This window comes from Ochotona curzoniae, unplaced genomic scaffold (genome assembly GCF_017591425.1).
Source record: "Ochotona curzoniae isolate NIBS_2020 unplaced genomic scaffold, NIBS_Ocur_1.0 contig_1014, whole genome shotgun sequence".
Taxonomy (NCBI): domain Eukaryota; kingdom Metazoa; phylum Chordata; class Mammalia; order Lagomorpha; family Ochotonidae; genus Ochotona; species Ochotona curzoniae.
Genome location: NW_024464920.1, coordinates 49,615,493 through 49,629,801, shown reverse-complemented (window position 1 = coordinate 49,629,801; position 14,309 = coordinate 49,615,493). Strand labels below are relative to the sequence as shown.

Here is a 14,309-nt window from a genome sequence, read left to right as displayed (position 1 = left end):
GGTCAGCTGTCAGGATTCAAACATCCGCAGGTAGCCTCCCACGCCCAACCACAGCGATGAGCAGGTGGGCAGACGGCGTTGGGGAGAGCCACAGGATGACAACTACGGAGTCCACTGTCCTATGCTTCAGCCAACGAGTTGGCATTTTTAAAGATTTTTATTATTTGAAAGGGATAGGAAGCTGCCAATTTGTGCTGGCTAGTAGTATCCAACACGTGCGGGCTGAAGGCTGGGTCTGCAGCCATGAGTTAAATGAAATAGCCACGGGTTGGCACCTGAGCCGGCTGCAATCCTTCCTTGATTTCCCTTGATGTCTCACGCCCACCCTCATTTGGATATTCAAATAAATAACCCCATTCCCAGTCCTATAAAATGAGCTGACTGCACAATGACCGTCCAGCACTTTCCCTGCCCTTGGGCTCAGGGACCTCCCCCTCAGCTCTGGGTTCCACCGCAGTTCTGGTTTGGGGTGCTGGTTGGCTGAACCAGCACCTATAATATTCACCCTTTACTAACTTGTGTCTTCAGGCAATGAGTCCTTTGAGAGAAAGTCATGGGTGGGGATTCGTCATGGCTTGTGAAAGCAACCGAAAGGAGAAAGCCCACCTGGGGGGACGGGGAAGGGACGCCCACAGGGCCAGTGCACAGCCTTGCTCAGTGTCAATTCAAGCGCAATAAAGGAAAGAGAGAGCGTGGGGGGCGGGGGCTCAGAGACGCCTTGCTCATAAGCCCCAGCTCCAGCCTGGCCATCCATCCCATGCCAGACTCTGCAACTCCCCTTCCGTGCGAGGGCCCCGGGGAGCCCACCGAGCCTGCCCTCGGAGCCCCTGCTCACGGTGGGGGGTGGTAGGATACAGTGCTGCCCACCCACGCGCGGGCGCACTTTACTGCATGCTCTGCGCCGGGTCCTGGCCCTCAGTGAGCTTGGAGCCGGCAGGGTTAACCTCCCGGGTCGTGCACCCCACTGGGGACCCAGGGGTGCCCTGAATTAAGGGCTAATTGCTGCAGAGACCACTCCTCCCGGGAGCAAGGGGGATGGGACAGAGAGAGACGCTTCCTGGTGGCCAGATGGTTACGGCTGGCCCTGCCGAGGAGGGCGCCCTGTGACCCGACCCCGGAACAAGCAGCCGGCGACCGCAGGGCCTCAGCGCTCGGGCCTACCGAGGAGACGCCATCTCGCTGTGCTTCCGGAGGAAGCCGGGCTCGGAGCAGCGCGTCTGGCCGCAGAGCCCCCGCCCCGCGCCCCGCGCCACGCCCGGCCCGGCCCTCGGGTTCCGCCCCTCCTCCGGGCGGACGCGGCGCGGGGCTGGCCCGGGGCGGCGGCGGCGGCAGCAGCGTCGGTGGTGGTGGAGGAGCGAGCGCGGCGCCAACATGGGGGCCCAGCTGAGCACGGTAGGTGGGCAGGGCGGGGCGCAGGCTCGGGCCTGGGGCGTGCGGGGAGATGAGCGCGGGGTACCTGGCGGGTGCCGGCCCTGGGCCCTGGGGCGAGCACCCGGCCTCCAGGGCGTCCGGGGCGCGCGGGACCCCCTGCCCCGGGGCTGCACCTCCACCGCCCCACCCCGCCCCACCCTGGCTCGGGGCGCCCTGCCCGCCGCACCCCGGCGCGACTGCGGGGCTGTGTGACTCAGTCCTGGGCTGGCGCTGTCGTGCGGCCTGGCCAAGTCGGTGCCCGCCCCCTGCCGCCCCCAGAACGCTCTTGGGGCCTCCCCTGGACCTGGACCACCGGGCTGGCGCGTGCAAGCCCGCGGGGTGGGTGCGAGCGTGGCGTGGGGCCAAGGGGGTGTGTGGTGCGCCGTGTGGGCGTGAGTGTGACTAAGCAAGTCCCTACCAGGGCACTCTGAAAAGTTCTGTGGGGAAGGGAACCCAGACGGGATGATGTGAGGTGCCCGGAAGCGTGGGGATCCACGCCGGCATCTCCCACGAGTGTTAGAGCCGACTGGGGGGTGTGCGTGTGGTGATGGCTGAAAGTGCCTGCACCAGGGAGTGCGTGTAAGCATGTGGTCACGTGAGGACCAGCGCACGTGAGTGCGAGGATGTCGGAGTGTGTAGGTGTGAGCTGTGAACGTGTGTCCCTGGGCCTCAGGTTCGCTCTTTTTTCTTTTAAGAAAAGTATTTCTCTGTTGGAGAACAGCGAGAACTCCTCTGGCTCCTTCTGCAGATATGTGCGGTGGCTGGAGCTGGGTACGCAGTCCAGGCCTGCCGAACAAGCAAGGACCCAGTTCCTTGAGCCACCTGCGCTGTCCCTCGGGGTATGCATTTTGGCAGCAAGCTGAGTCGGGAGCTGGACCCAAGCCTTGGTCGTGGGATGGAAGAGTCTTGCCTGCTAGGCCTGCGGCCTGCCCAGTCTGATGAGGGTCTTGGCCTCCCCTTACCAACCTTGTGACCGAGCGATTGGGCACGGGGGTGGGAGGTTCAGCTAGGTTCTGGCCAACTGTCCCAGAGAAGTTGTGCTGCTGACCTATCTGCTGGCAGGGCCAGGGTCAGCCACAGGTGAAGGGCACCCCAGGCTGGGCCTGGGCTCCAAAGTCCACCCACCCCAGGGCTGTCTCTCTGGGTTGGCCTGGGGCCTCCCTCCCTTCCTGCTGGGCCCCGCCCCCTCTCCTACTTAAAAACAAAGGCTGCGTGGGTGAGGAGGGCTGTGCCTCTCAGGTGCCCAGAGCTGGAGCGGGGATCCTCCCTGCTTCTCCAGGCCCAGGTGTGGGAAGTGCTGGCTGAGCCCGCTGCAGCTCCCACCCCTGGGCTTACCTGCCCCCTTCCTCTGGTGGAGAGCCAAGCCCAGGGGACTCTGGGCCGTCTCCAGACCAGGGGCAGACATCGCCCAGTGCCAAGCTGCAGACATTGCCGCTGGCTGCACAGTGTTCTGGAGTCTACAGCATGTCCACCTGCCCCTGCCCCAGGGCCGCACAGTAACTGCTGTGCACGGGTTCCGGCTTGATTCAGAATGCCCATGGCACACCCCGAGCGGGGCCTCCTGGCAGTGGGGCTCGCCCAGGACCTGGGGTACCAGGCTTCTTATCTGAGGGCTGCAGGGCGCCTCCTCCCACACTTGGGGGCCTGGCACCTGAGCCTCCCGCTTGCTCCACGAGAGGTTTCATCTCCATTCTGGGCCCTGTCTCCCAGCCCGGCAGACCGCAACAGGCCGGAGTCACAGGTGCAGTCAGTGAGGTGGTCCTGCTGTGGGACCACCCCGCTCCAGTGCGCAGGGGAGCAGGGCCAGGCGTCCCTGTGATGAGCAGCCAGAGCAGCTGGGCTGTGCCTGCCTCCCCACCCTGCCTGCTTGGGACCCCTCTGCCGCAGGACTTCCTCCGGCTCCCTCCCACTTCCTCCCACATCCAGTGGGGACCAGGAAGGGAGTGGTCAGGCGTGCAGATCGTGGCAGGACAGCTGGTGGTCAGTGACTAGCAGGTAAGCAAAGCTGCCAGGGAGCTGGCCCGTGAGCAGCCCTGGCCCCCAGCACATGGGGCACCTGCTCCCAGTGGGGGGTTGTAGGGTGAAGCAGCCAGGTAGGGTGGAGTAGGGGATGGGTGGCAAGGATAGCTGCCTCTTTGCTCCCTCAGCCTGGTGGGTGAGCCTGGGTGTCCCGGGACCGTGTGCCCATGTAGTCCACTATGTTATCAGAGGCAAAGAGGCCCCCATTAGGGGAAAGTGTGGTGTGCGGGGCCTGGGAGCCAGGTGTGTGTGTGTGTGTGTGTGCACAGCATAGCTGAGGGGGGGCAGGGCCTCAGTCATCTGCCTCCTGTTTACTTGGCCTGCTGCCGGGGTGGGGGCTGGGAAGCAGACCTGGCTTCACCTCCTGTGGCGTGGGGGCTGAACGCACCCCTACCCCCACATGAGTGTTCCGGCTCCAATCCTTGCCCCAGCCAGCACAGCCTGTCTTGTCCGCTGTGTCTCCTGCACCCCTTAGGGCCAGGGTCTGCTGGCAACACCTGAGGGCCCATCCAATGAGGCATGTGGACTGTGCTGGGCAGCGAGGACTGCCCAGGCTGCTTCCCCAGTTAGAATTCTTACAGATAAACTGCCCACCTGTTCTCTCTCACTGGCAGTAGGTGGCCCCAAGCTCAGGTCTGCACCTGCCTGGCCCCCATGCTTGAGGGTGGCAGGTAGCAGCCCCTCAGTGGGCTCCCCACAAGCAGGGCTCCCCAGGCCTGCCCTGGAGCCCGGGCGGCCGCATGACCTGTCCCCAGGCTTAGGTGAGCAAGCAGGGATGGGTGATTCTCTGGGGCCATGGACTCTGAATGCAAACAGGATGGGCTGTGCCTGCCATCCCCTGGGAGAAGTCTGGGCTGATGCCCTGGTTCTGGAAACTTCTAGACAAAGAGCCAGAGAGAGGCTGGGCAGTGTTGGCTCTTCCCTCGGTCCTTCCACAAACTCCTTGGCTGCCTCGTGGGCTGAGTACTTGGGAAAGGGCATACATACCCAGGGCCTCCACTCCTGGGGGTACCTGGGCTCACGTGAGGGGGGCTGTTGCTCACTTCTCAGGGTACCTGTGTACACATTTGGGGGGCCACTGCTCATTCTTCCCAGCCCGGGCTGGGGCCAGTGCCTGGGGACCACTGCCCACACGTTGCCAGCCCCACCTGTTGCCCAGACCAGCATCTGTGGGCTTCAGGGGGTGAAAATGGGGGTTCACTGTGAAATGGGGGTTGCAGTTCCTGGCTGCACCTCTGAGATGGAGGCGTCCCACCCACGTTACTGAACGTGGCTCTGCCAGCTCCCCACTGGGCCGGGAGCACCCAGCCCAGGGGTCTGTTTCCAGGGCCTACACGACAGGACATAAACTCTTGCCTAAGCTTGTTACTGCTGTGACTAACGGGGAGGACTGTCCCTGTGCCCAGGAGCTCCCAGAGGACCCGGACTTCTAAGCCGAGTTCTGTAGGATGAATGGGAGTTTGTTGGTTGCGTACAGCGGGAGAGAGTCTGTAGGGCCTGAAGATAGAGGGGGTGCAGGCTGGGGGGCAAGGAGGAGGAGCTTGGGGAGCAGGGCTCATCTCTGTCCTGCTCCCCGCCCCGCCCCAACCCCAGGGCAGCCCGGAAAGGTAAGATGACTCTCCTGAGGCCCTGAGTGAGGGGAGAACACCTGTGGGGGTGGGGTGGGGTGGTGGCCGTGTCCCCCCGCTGTGCGGCCTGGCACCTGCCTGCAGGGCTGTGGAGGCCCCGCTGAGGGTGCAGTGCCTCACCCTGGGCCTGCAGAGGGCCTGAGGGCTAGCCGAAGCCAAAGCCGCCCCAGCCTGCCTGGCCGGTTTGGAGGCCAGGGCCTTTGCCCTCCTTCCCTGGGGAGTCCAGCTGAGTTGGCAGTGAAAGCTGTACTTCTCAAGTGACAGACTGCACCCCTAGCCCCCATAGCACCCCTGGTCTGAGCCCCTGCTGCAGGGGGTGGGGGTGGAGAGCTGGGCAGTGGCCCTTACCTCCTCTGGGGGATCCTCCCTCAATGTGGGAGCGGCAGGACTTCCAGGGAGGGCAAGGGAAGGGAGGCACACCAGGTCCCGTGTGAGCAGTGGCCACTTTGAGATGCTGCCCTCACGAGGCCCACGGGAGATGCCCACAGGGGAAGTGACAGGCGTGTCCAGGAGCAAGGAACTTGGTTCTGAGCTTCCTGGCAGCCGAGATGAAAAGGGGAGGGGCTTGAGAACAAGGTTTCCCTCACTCTGAACTGGGGTTCTCAGCCCCTCTGAGCCAGCAGTGACCCTCTCGTCCTGGGGTCACTGCGAGTTATAGTCAGGATAGGACAACGTGTCCTGCACATCCCCGCTCGTGGCAGTTCTCTCTCTAGCCGTGTGTGTGTTTGTCCCCCAAGGACATCTGTACACTCCTGACAGCCAGCTGTGTCCCCTGTGGCCCTTCCGTCCTGGCCGGGGTCTGACAGCTGTGGGGCATGCGAGGCCCTGGTCCTCGGCCTGGGTTGGTCTCCCAGGGCGTCAAAGCACTCATCCCTTGGCAGTTTGATGCCACAGCCCTCATGCCCTCATGCCGAGTTGGGGATGCCGTCCTATCTGGAAACTGGGTCCCTTCCTTGGCCTCCGGGTCTCAGCAAGTGCAGGCCTGTGGGCAGCAGGTCTGACGGAGGCTGGGTGCGTCTGGGGGAGCGGCGGGGACGGGGCCCCGCTCTGGAGCTGACCGCCAGGGCCTCCTCTATCCTTTCAGTTGGGCCAGGTGGCACTGTCCCCGGTCTGGTTCCTGTACAGCCTGCTGATGAAGCTCTTCCAGCGCTCCCCGGCACCGGCCATCACCCTCGAGAGCCCGGACATCAAGTACCCGCTGCGGCTGGTTGACAAGGAGGTGGGTGCCGGGCACTCACTTGGGGTGCAGGGCATGGTCCTTCTGGAGGTCCCATCTGCCCATTTTGCAGGGCAAGGTGGAGGGCCCAAGGTCTCTGTGGCCATGGTCCGTTCTCTGACCCTCACTTGCTGTCCAGCGGAAGATGAGAGTGGACTGGACCCCTGGGAAACACGGGGGCTAGCAGATGGGAAGGCAGGGGAGAAGCTGGGGGGTTCTATGGCTGAGCAGCCTCCAGCCCCACGTTTCCATCTGGCCACTCTGCCCACCCACAGCACAGCCATCTTCCAGGCCTCTGGGCCTGTGAGCAGCCTTCCCTGGGTGAGGCCCGCCCTTAGTTCTATTCCTGGCTGCCTCGGGAGGGCGTGGCAGGAAGCAGTGAGTCACCGCCCAGCGCCCTGGGGGCCCTGGTCTCCCCTGAGGTTGGTCCAGCTGTGACCCACGTGAGTCTCCTGCCTGCAGGACAGGACCCGGGCCTTCCCGTGACTGGCCAGACGTGTGTCTGTGATTGTCTGGGGACTCACAACGAAGTCGGAAACCCTAAAGGAGTGACACAAAACAGAAAGCAAATGGTGGCGGGTGTTGGCACAGTGGTGCAGACACGCCGCTTAGGATGTCCCATGGCACAGGAGAGGGCCAGGTGCGAGTCCAGCTTCCCCCTGGGTGCACCTTGCAAGGCAGGGGGATGGCTCAAGTCGTGTCCCTGTCACCCCATGGGGAACCCAGATGGAGTTCTGGGCTTGGCCCACCCTGGCTGTCCCAGGCTTTGGGGTGTGAGCCAGCGCGTTGGAGCGTTGGAGCTGGGCTTCTGCCAACATACACACACACACACACACGCACACACACACACGCGCGCACACACACACGCACACACACACAGAGTCATCCCCCCCATTCCACACTCGCATCTCAGTGTTTTTAATTAATTCTTCTCATGGGGCACACATTTTTTTTTCTTAACAAAATGAAACTATGATGAACCTGACTTTTTTTTAAAGGATTTAATTATTTTTATTGGGAAAGCAGATTCACAGAGAGAAGGAGAGACGGAGAAAAAGATCTTCCAGCTGCTGGTCCATTCCCCAAATGGCCACAACGGTCGGAGCTGAGCCGATCCAAAGCCAGGAACCAGGAGTTTCTTCTGTGTCTCCCATGTGGGCTTAGGGCCCCAAGGGTGCCCCAGGCCATAGCAGGGAACTAGATCGGAAGTGGAGCAGCTGGGATATGAGATGCTGGCACTTCAGGCAGAGGTTTAACGTGCTGTGCTGTGGACCTGGTCCCTCTTTAAGATTTAATCATTTATTTATTTGAAAAAGAGGAGTTCTTTCATAGATTCATTCACTCCCCAATGAGTTCACCAGCCAGGCTGAGGCCAAGAGCCAGGATTCATCTGGGTCTCCCCTACATGGGTGGTGGGGACCCAGGTATTTAGGCCGTGACCTGCTGCCTCCCAGGGGCTCAAGCCGTCCCCGCGTGGAGGGACGCTGTGTGTGTACCACAGATTTCTTGTTTCTTTGTCCCTTGATTTTTTTTTTTAATTCAGTCACATGACAGACTTGTGTGTTTAACCCGAGACTTCTCTGTGTGTTTGCTTAAGACTCAGCATTTCATGACAGAGGAGCCCCTTCACTTGGGCAGGTGGCAAACAGCCCTGTGTCCCTGCTGCAGCCCGTGCCCCAGCCTGTCGCCCTGTGGGACCAGCAGGAGGGCCTGCCACTCCCTTCTTTGGGGGCAGCAGGCTGCCCTGCCTGCTGAGAGGTGTGGTCGTCAGCAGGGGTCTTGTCCCTCACTCCTGCCCCTCTTCTGAAAGTTAGTTGGCGTGTAGGTGTCGACCTTGAGCCATAAGTCCTGCCTGACTCTGGAACCCCACTGGGGCTCCCTCTTCCCTGAAAGCAAAGGCTTCTGGGGCACCCAGGCCTGTACCCCAGGTGGGCTTCGGTCTCCTATGCTATTGCCGCAGGTCTGTCTTGGGGCATTGCCCCGTGCTGGGCACTTGCAAGGGTTGAGGGGTTCTGCCCCAGGCTGAGCCGCTGCCCTGGCCGTGGCTCTGAGGGTTCTCTGCTTGTGTGTCGGACGTGGCAGCCACCTATATTGTCGCCGCCTTCACCTCCCTCCCTCCTGACTGCCTCTGGGTGCAGGGGCGACCCCATGAGGTCTTCTGGAGCCCTGGTTGGGTTTGGTTCTTTGCAGGATCTTACCAAATGCTGTCCCCTGGCCTTGGCTCGGGTCCCCTGGGTTTCCATCTTGCCTCTGTCTGTGCAGGGCAGAGGTTTGGCTCTGGGGGCTGCCCCATCCCAGCCCGGCCTTGGCTTCCTGTCCTCTGTCGCCGAGTCAAGCCTGGTCCACCTCCTCTCAGCTCTGCCCGGTTGCCAGCCCACTCCCCACGTTCCTCTTGCTGCCCTTGGTGATGCTAGAAGGGGCTTCCTCGCTGCTCCTCCTGGCATTGTGTGTGTGCATGACCCCGTGTGTGCCTGGCATCCTCATACCCGCCCACACGTGGAGTCTGCGTCCCTGGGGTGGGCGGTGGTCCCATGCTGGTGGAGCCGCCGGCAGCCGTGGTCTCTCTGCAGGTGATCAACCATGACACCCGGCGCTTCCGCTTCGCTCTGCCCTCACCCCAGCACATCCTGGGCCTCCCCATTGGTGAGTGCGAGCAGCTCCACAGGCAGAAGGCTGGGCGCAGCCAGGGAGAGGGTTCAGTGCAGGGGCAGGAGGCCCAGATGGGAAGGGAATCCCTTTCGGGGGGGAGAGGCAGGGCCAGGGTGCTGGCTGTGGGTTACCTGCAGGGTTGGCCCCTGGCCCACAGCAACCCCTGCCCACCCTACAGGCCAGCACATCTATCTCTCGGCTCGAATTGATGGCAACTTGGTCATCCGGCCCTACACGCCTGTCTCCAGCGATGATGACAAGGGCTTCGTGGACCTCGTGGTCAAGGTGTGCTCAGTGGGGGTGGGGGTCAACGTCTCAGGGAGGGCCTGGTCTTTCTCTGAAGATCTGTTTGTGTGAAAGGCAGAGAGAGTTCTTCTATCTGCTGATTCACACTCCAAATGGTTCTGAAGCCAGGAGCCCAGAATTCCATCTGGGTCTGCCCTGTGCCTGGTGGAGCAGACTCCTGGGAGGTGCTGCTGGCCACGCCAGGGGAGGCCTCGGGCAGCCTGCGGGGTGACCTCCGGGGCTGGCCTCTGTGCCCTGCCCTGTGGCTGAGCTGGCCTCCGGAGGCCCCGGAGCAGGGCACGGAGCACTGTGGCCTTGTCCTGCAGGTTTACTTCAAGGACGTACACCCCAAGTTTCCTGCCGGAGGGAAGATGTCCCAGTACCTGGAAAACATGCAGATTGGAGACACAATTGAGTTCCGGGGCCCCAACGGGCTGCTGGTCTACCAGGGCAAAGGTGATGGGGGTCAGATCTGGGGAGCAGGAGTGGGCGTGAACGTCCTTGGTGGTGGGGATTGGCTATGTGTTCTGCTGTGCTCCGCCAGGGCCTGAATTTCCCCCTGCACAGGGCAGAGTTGGCTATGCAGGGCTGCACATGCTGCCCGTGGGAGCCATGTCCAGCCGGGGTCACTGTTGTGTGGCTTGCCTCACGTTTGGAAACGAACAAGGCCTGTGCTTGACACTGCGTGCAATGGCGTCTGCCTTGGGGTCCTCCCTTCCCATCCAGCCCCTCTCTCTGGGACCCTGGCAATGGGAGCAGGCTCACCCCTTGTCCTCCACAGGGAAGTTCGCTATCCGTCCCGACAAGAAGTCCAGCCCCATTGTCAAGACGGTGAAGTCTGTCGGCATGATTGCAGGAGGGACCGGTAGGTGGGGTCTGGAGCCCCTTACCAGGTGTCTGCAGGTCCAGGTGGAGGTGAGGGGTGGGCAGGGGTGAGGCACAGAGGATGGCAGGCTGTGAGTTGCCCAGTTGTCCCAGCACCTCTGCCCCTCGGGCACCTGACCTCTACCTGTGTGCGCCAAGCAGGTTCTCACTGAGCCCCTGGGGGTCCCCGTCTTTTCTAGGCATCACCCCGATGCTGCAGGTGATCCGTGCTATCATGAAGGACCCCAACGACCACACCGTGTGCCACCTGCTATTTGCCAACCAGGTCAGTAAGTATCCCCGTGCAGGCTTGGCTCCCCGAGAGAGGCTGGGGCCTCAGCACAGTGTTGACATGCTGGGGTGCTGGGCAGTGTCAGGTGGGGGTCTCTGTGTATCTGGAAGATGCCAGGGTCTGCACTTGACCTTGTCAGGAAGTTTGAGTGGTTGAGGGTTTCTGTGTGGAAGCCTGACCGTATGGGCGGGCGAGCACTGTGGTGGGGAGTCTTGAACATACAAGGGAGGGGGTCCGAGGGTCTCTGCTCGTCGGGTCAGATGCCTCTCTGGGAGAAAACAGAGCCACAAATGGGGTAAGGCAGGAAAATAAGTGACCGGGGCAGGCAGGGGGACATGACACATGTCGGACACCAGGCACCCAGGGTCAGTGTCCAGGCTCATCGACGTGACTGGTGGCAGGACTGTTGTCATTAATAAGAAATGATGAAAGTTAAGAGGCGAGTGGCTCTTTTCCTCACTGTGGCTGGCCTGGGGTGGGAGGGTCCGTGCCAGGGCTGGGCAGTCGCTGTGTGGGGAGTGAGTGGACGTCTCCACCAGGCTGGGCGTTCTTGCACTTGGCCCTGGGGTGGGGGGCCAGGAGAAGCATGTGTCAGCCCCCTGAGGTCCTTCATCACGTGGATACTGTGACCTCTTCTGACCTGAGAACTACAGGTGCATGGAAGGAAGGCCTGGTCTCATATTTCTTTTTCTTTTTGAATTGTGTTACTTGGGGCCAGTGCTGTGGTGGATGGGTAAAGCCGTCGCCCATATGGGCAGCAGTTCAAGTCTGGGCTGTTCCACTTCCAATCTGGCTCCCTGATAATGACCTGGGAAGGCAGTGGAAGATGGCCCAGGTGCTTGGGCCCTGCACCACGTGAGAGATGGGAAGAAGCTCCTGGCTTCCCCTGGGCCCAGCCCTGGCTGTCATGGCCGTTTGGGGGAGTGAATCAGGATGGAAGATCTCTGTGTGCAGGCGTGCCCTCAGCCCTGGTGGGCGCCTGGGGAAGCGGGCTGTGCGCCTGTGTGCCCTGACCACTGGCCCTGCCCCCACAGACTGAGAAGGACATTCTGCTGCGGCCTGAGCTGGAGGAGCTGAGGACCCAGCACTCCGCCCGCTTCAAGCTCTGGTACACGGTGGACAAAGCCCCTGAAGGTGAGAGCGGGCCGTGCAGGCGAGCCCCTCCAGTGACCTACTCGCCTGGATGGGCAATGCCCCGGGGTGCACAGCTGGAGGGCACCCTAGTCCCTGCCTGCCCTGGCTTGGCCATGCCGGGGCACTGGCCGGGCACTTTGTCCCCAGTGTGAGAGGCAAGGACCCGAGTACTTGCCATCCGCACTGGTGTGCATTAGCAGGAAGCTGGAGCTAGGAGCGGAATGTGTCTGTCGCCCAGGCACTCTGCTCTGAGATGCTGGTGTCCCTAGAGGGACCTTAGCAGCCAGGCCAGATGCCAGCCCAGGAAAGGAGCATTGACCCTGGACCCCGTAGGTGATTGGCCATATAGGGCTCCTGAGTCCAGCTTCCTGGAAGCAGTGGTCATGGCTGTAGTTAGACTCCGCCATCCACATGGGAACGAGGAATGCCATGCTGGCTGCTGGCTACAGCTCCCGGGACCAGCGCAGGCGTTTGAAGGACGAGCCAGCTGGTTGGTGGGGCGGGGTGTGTGTGTATGTGGAAGAAGGCCTGTGCTGCTCTGCGTCTGGAAGCCCAGTCCCCAGCGCCCATAGGCCCTGCACACGGGGTGGTCTGATCCAACCAGGTGAGCGGTGCGGGTGACCCCTGCTGGTGGTCTTTGGTAATGCCGGCCACCGTGGCCAGTGGTTACCTTAGGAGATGGCCTGCAAACCCTTGTACAAGTACAGCCTGTTCCCATGCAGTCTAGCAGCTCCCCTCCCACGGCCCCTGGCCCATCTAAAGTGTACCCTGTCTGTCCACTCCTCCGTCTTCCCTGGAGGGACCTGGGGGCTTACAGAGACACCTGTGGTGAGTCAGGAATAGAATTAGAGCAGCAACGTAGACTGTGATTCTGGCTTGCCACGGATGGACCCTGACTCACTCCAAGCTTTCCAGCGGCCAGAGTGAAAAGGGAGATATGGTCAGTTGCTCGGCTGTCTCTGTGAGATAAATGAGGGTCTTACACATAGCCCAGCTCAGCCGTCTTCACAGCTCCAGGGCTGCTAGGACCCTGTGGTGGCTCCTGTGAAGTTGGCATGGCTTGGGCCAGCTGCCCTGGTATGAGCCAGCCGTGTCCCCACCTGCGGCTCCCTGGGGAGGTGTGTGGCTGTGCAGCCTGTGTGTGCCCTTCCATCCCTGGGGTGGGCTTGTCCCCTGAGGGTGAGGAACACCCAAGGAGGCTCAAGACTGGGTGCAGGGGGCCTGGTTGCCACTTCCGCCTGCCCTTCCTCGGCTCGATCTCCACCCCAGCCATCGGGACCACCATTCTCCTGCCCGACCCCCCACTGGCCTGCTGGGCTCATTAACCCTCCACTCGCCGGGCTGGGTGGTCTCCTAGCTGAGCAGCCCCTGCTGGCTGGCCGGTCCATGAGGGTCAGGTGAACCTGTGTCTTTCCAGCCTTGGGGTGCAGGTGCCTTGCACATCGATGCTGTGGGGTGAAGAATTCCAAGGCGGGTCCGGGTCACAGGCAAACTCTTGAGACCGGGGGCTGCTGTGTGCAGCAGAGGGAGGCACGTGCCATTAGCTGGCTGTGTCCTGGCCCTGCTGTCCCTGGCACTGTGTCTTTGGGACATATTCCTTTGATTCATTGTTTATTGGGCAAATACTAGTAGGGGACTCTGCATGCCTGGGGGGAGGGGATGTGCAGTGTCACCTCAATCAACTAGGGGCTGGCCCCTGGCTCGCACCCCTGGAGCATCAAGTTTCCATCCCAGCTCAGTCGCTGTGCCCTGCAGCAGCCCCCCTCGGAATCCAGCCTCAGTTTCCACACCTGCTCAATGGATTTGATGACTGCTGCCCTGCAGCCCCCGGGGGCTCACATGGCAGCAGCCAGCCAGGGCTTGTGTTGTGGCCAGAAGCCACAGCCAGGAGCCCGAGCTGGACCAGGGAGGGGCTTGGGCAGCGGCTCACCCACCTCTCTCCTCAACAGCCTGGGACTACAGCCAGGGCTTCGTGAACGAGGAGATGGTCCGGGCCCACCTGCCGCCCCCAGAGGAGGAGCCACTGGTGCTGATGTGCGGGCCGCCGCCCATGATCCAGCTGGCCTGCCTGCCCAACCTGGAGCTCGTGGGCCACGCCAAGGAGCGCTGCTTCGCCTTTTGACGGCTGGCTGCTCCGCCGCCCACCAACCCACCCGCCCGCCCACCCTGCCCTGCCGTCCCCTCTCTCTGTCTAGGTCACACACTGGGCCCCGGGTTCAGCCTGGCCTGCCCGGGCCCTGGTGGTCACCCCCTCTGAGCTGGCCCCTCGGGAGTGGCTGCTGTGTGTGTCCACTGGGCCATACGAGCTACTTTGAGGTCAGGGTCCTGCCCCTGGCCCCCCACCCCGGCACACACTACAGGCTGAGCTGGCAGCGGCCCAGGAGCCGAGTTAGACGGAAGCACGCACACACAGCCGGGAGCAGCGGGGTCCAGGCTCTGCCGCACCCCTGCCTGGGCGCCTGACACTACACCGATGGATAACACCCTCAGCGGCGGGCGGCCCCTTTGGCTGCGGCCCTCCTGCCACCCCAGCTCAGCAGGGGCACCCAGGAGGTGCTGGCCTCAACCACTTTGTCCCAGACATAGCCTGCCCGTGCGTCGGCCCCGGGTCTGAAGCATGTCCGGGCCAGCCCTGGGCAGCTGCGATGTTGCCTTCACACAGCTCTGTTAGCCTCTTGCCTAGTGGCTTTTTCAGTCATTTATAAATGAGCAGAAACGGAATAAATAAAACTTTGCTACCGGGAACCCTTGTGGAGTGCTGATTGGGGGGTGGTGTGCGGCGCGGGGATCCTGCGGGTTCCTTCTGAGCCTG

The 14,309-nt window shown here is 62.3% G+C and overlaps 1 protein-coding gene across 2 annotated transcripts; it reads left to right on the top strand.

Moving 5' to 3' along the window:
* The first annotated feature begins 1,317 nt into the window (after nucleotides 1–1,317).
* On the top strand, nucleotides 1,318–14,242 carry LOC121160936 (NADH-cytochrome b5 reductase 3). Of its 2 annotated transcripts, none has more exons than XM_040987139.1 (9): nucleotides 1,318–1,392; nucleotides 6,142–6,276; nucleotides 8,844–8,916; nucleotides 9,101–9,207; nucleotides 9,534–9,663; nucleotides 9,989–10,072; nucleotides 10,272–10,357; nucleotides 11,398–11,497; nucleotides 13,447–14,242. In XM_040987139.1, the coding sequence occupies exons 1-9, from the start codon at nucleotides 1,372–1,374 to the stop codon at nucleotides 13,617–13,619; spliced, it is 909 nt and encodes a 302-aa protein (XP_040843073.1). In that variant the 5' UTR covers nucleotides 1,318–1,371; the 3' UTR covers nucleotides 13,620–14,242. The 2 variants fall into 2 exon arrangements, with proteins under 2 accessions (XP_040843073.1, XP_040843081.1); XM_040987147.1 differs by lacking the exon at nucleotides 1,318–1,392 and adding an exon at nucleotides 3,197–3,405.
* The last annotated feature ends 67 nt before the right edge of the window (nucleotides 14,243–14,309 follow it).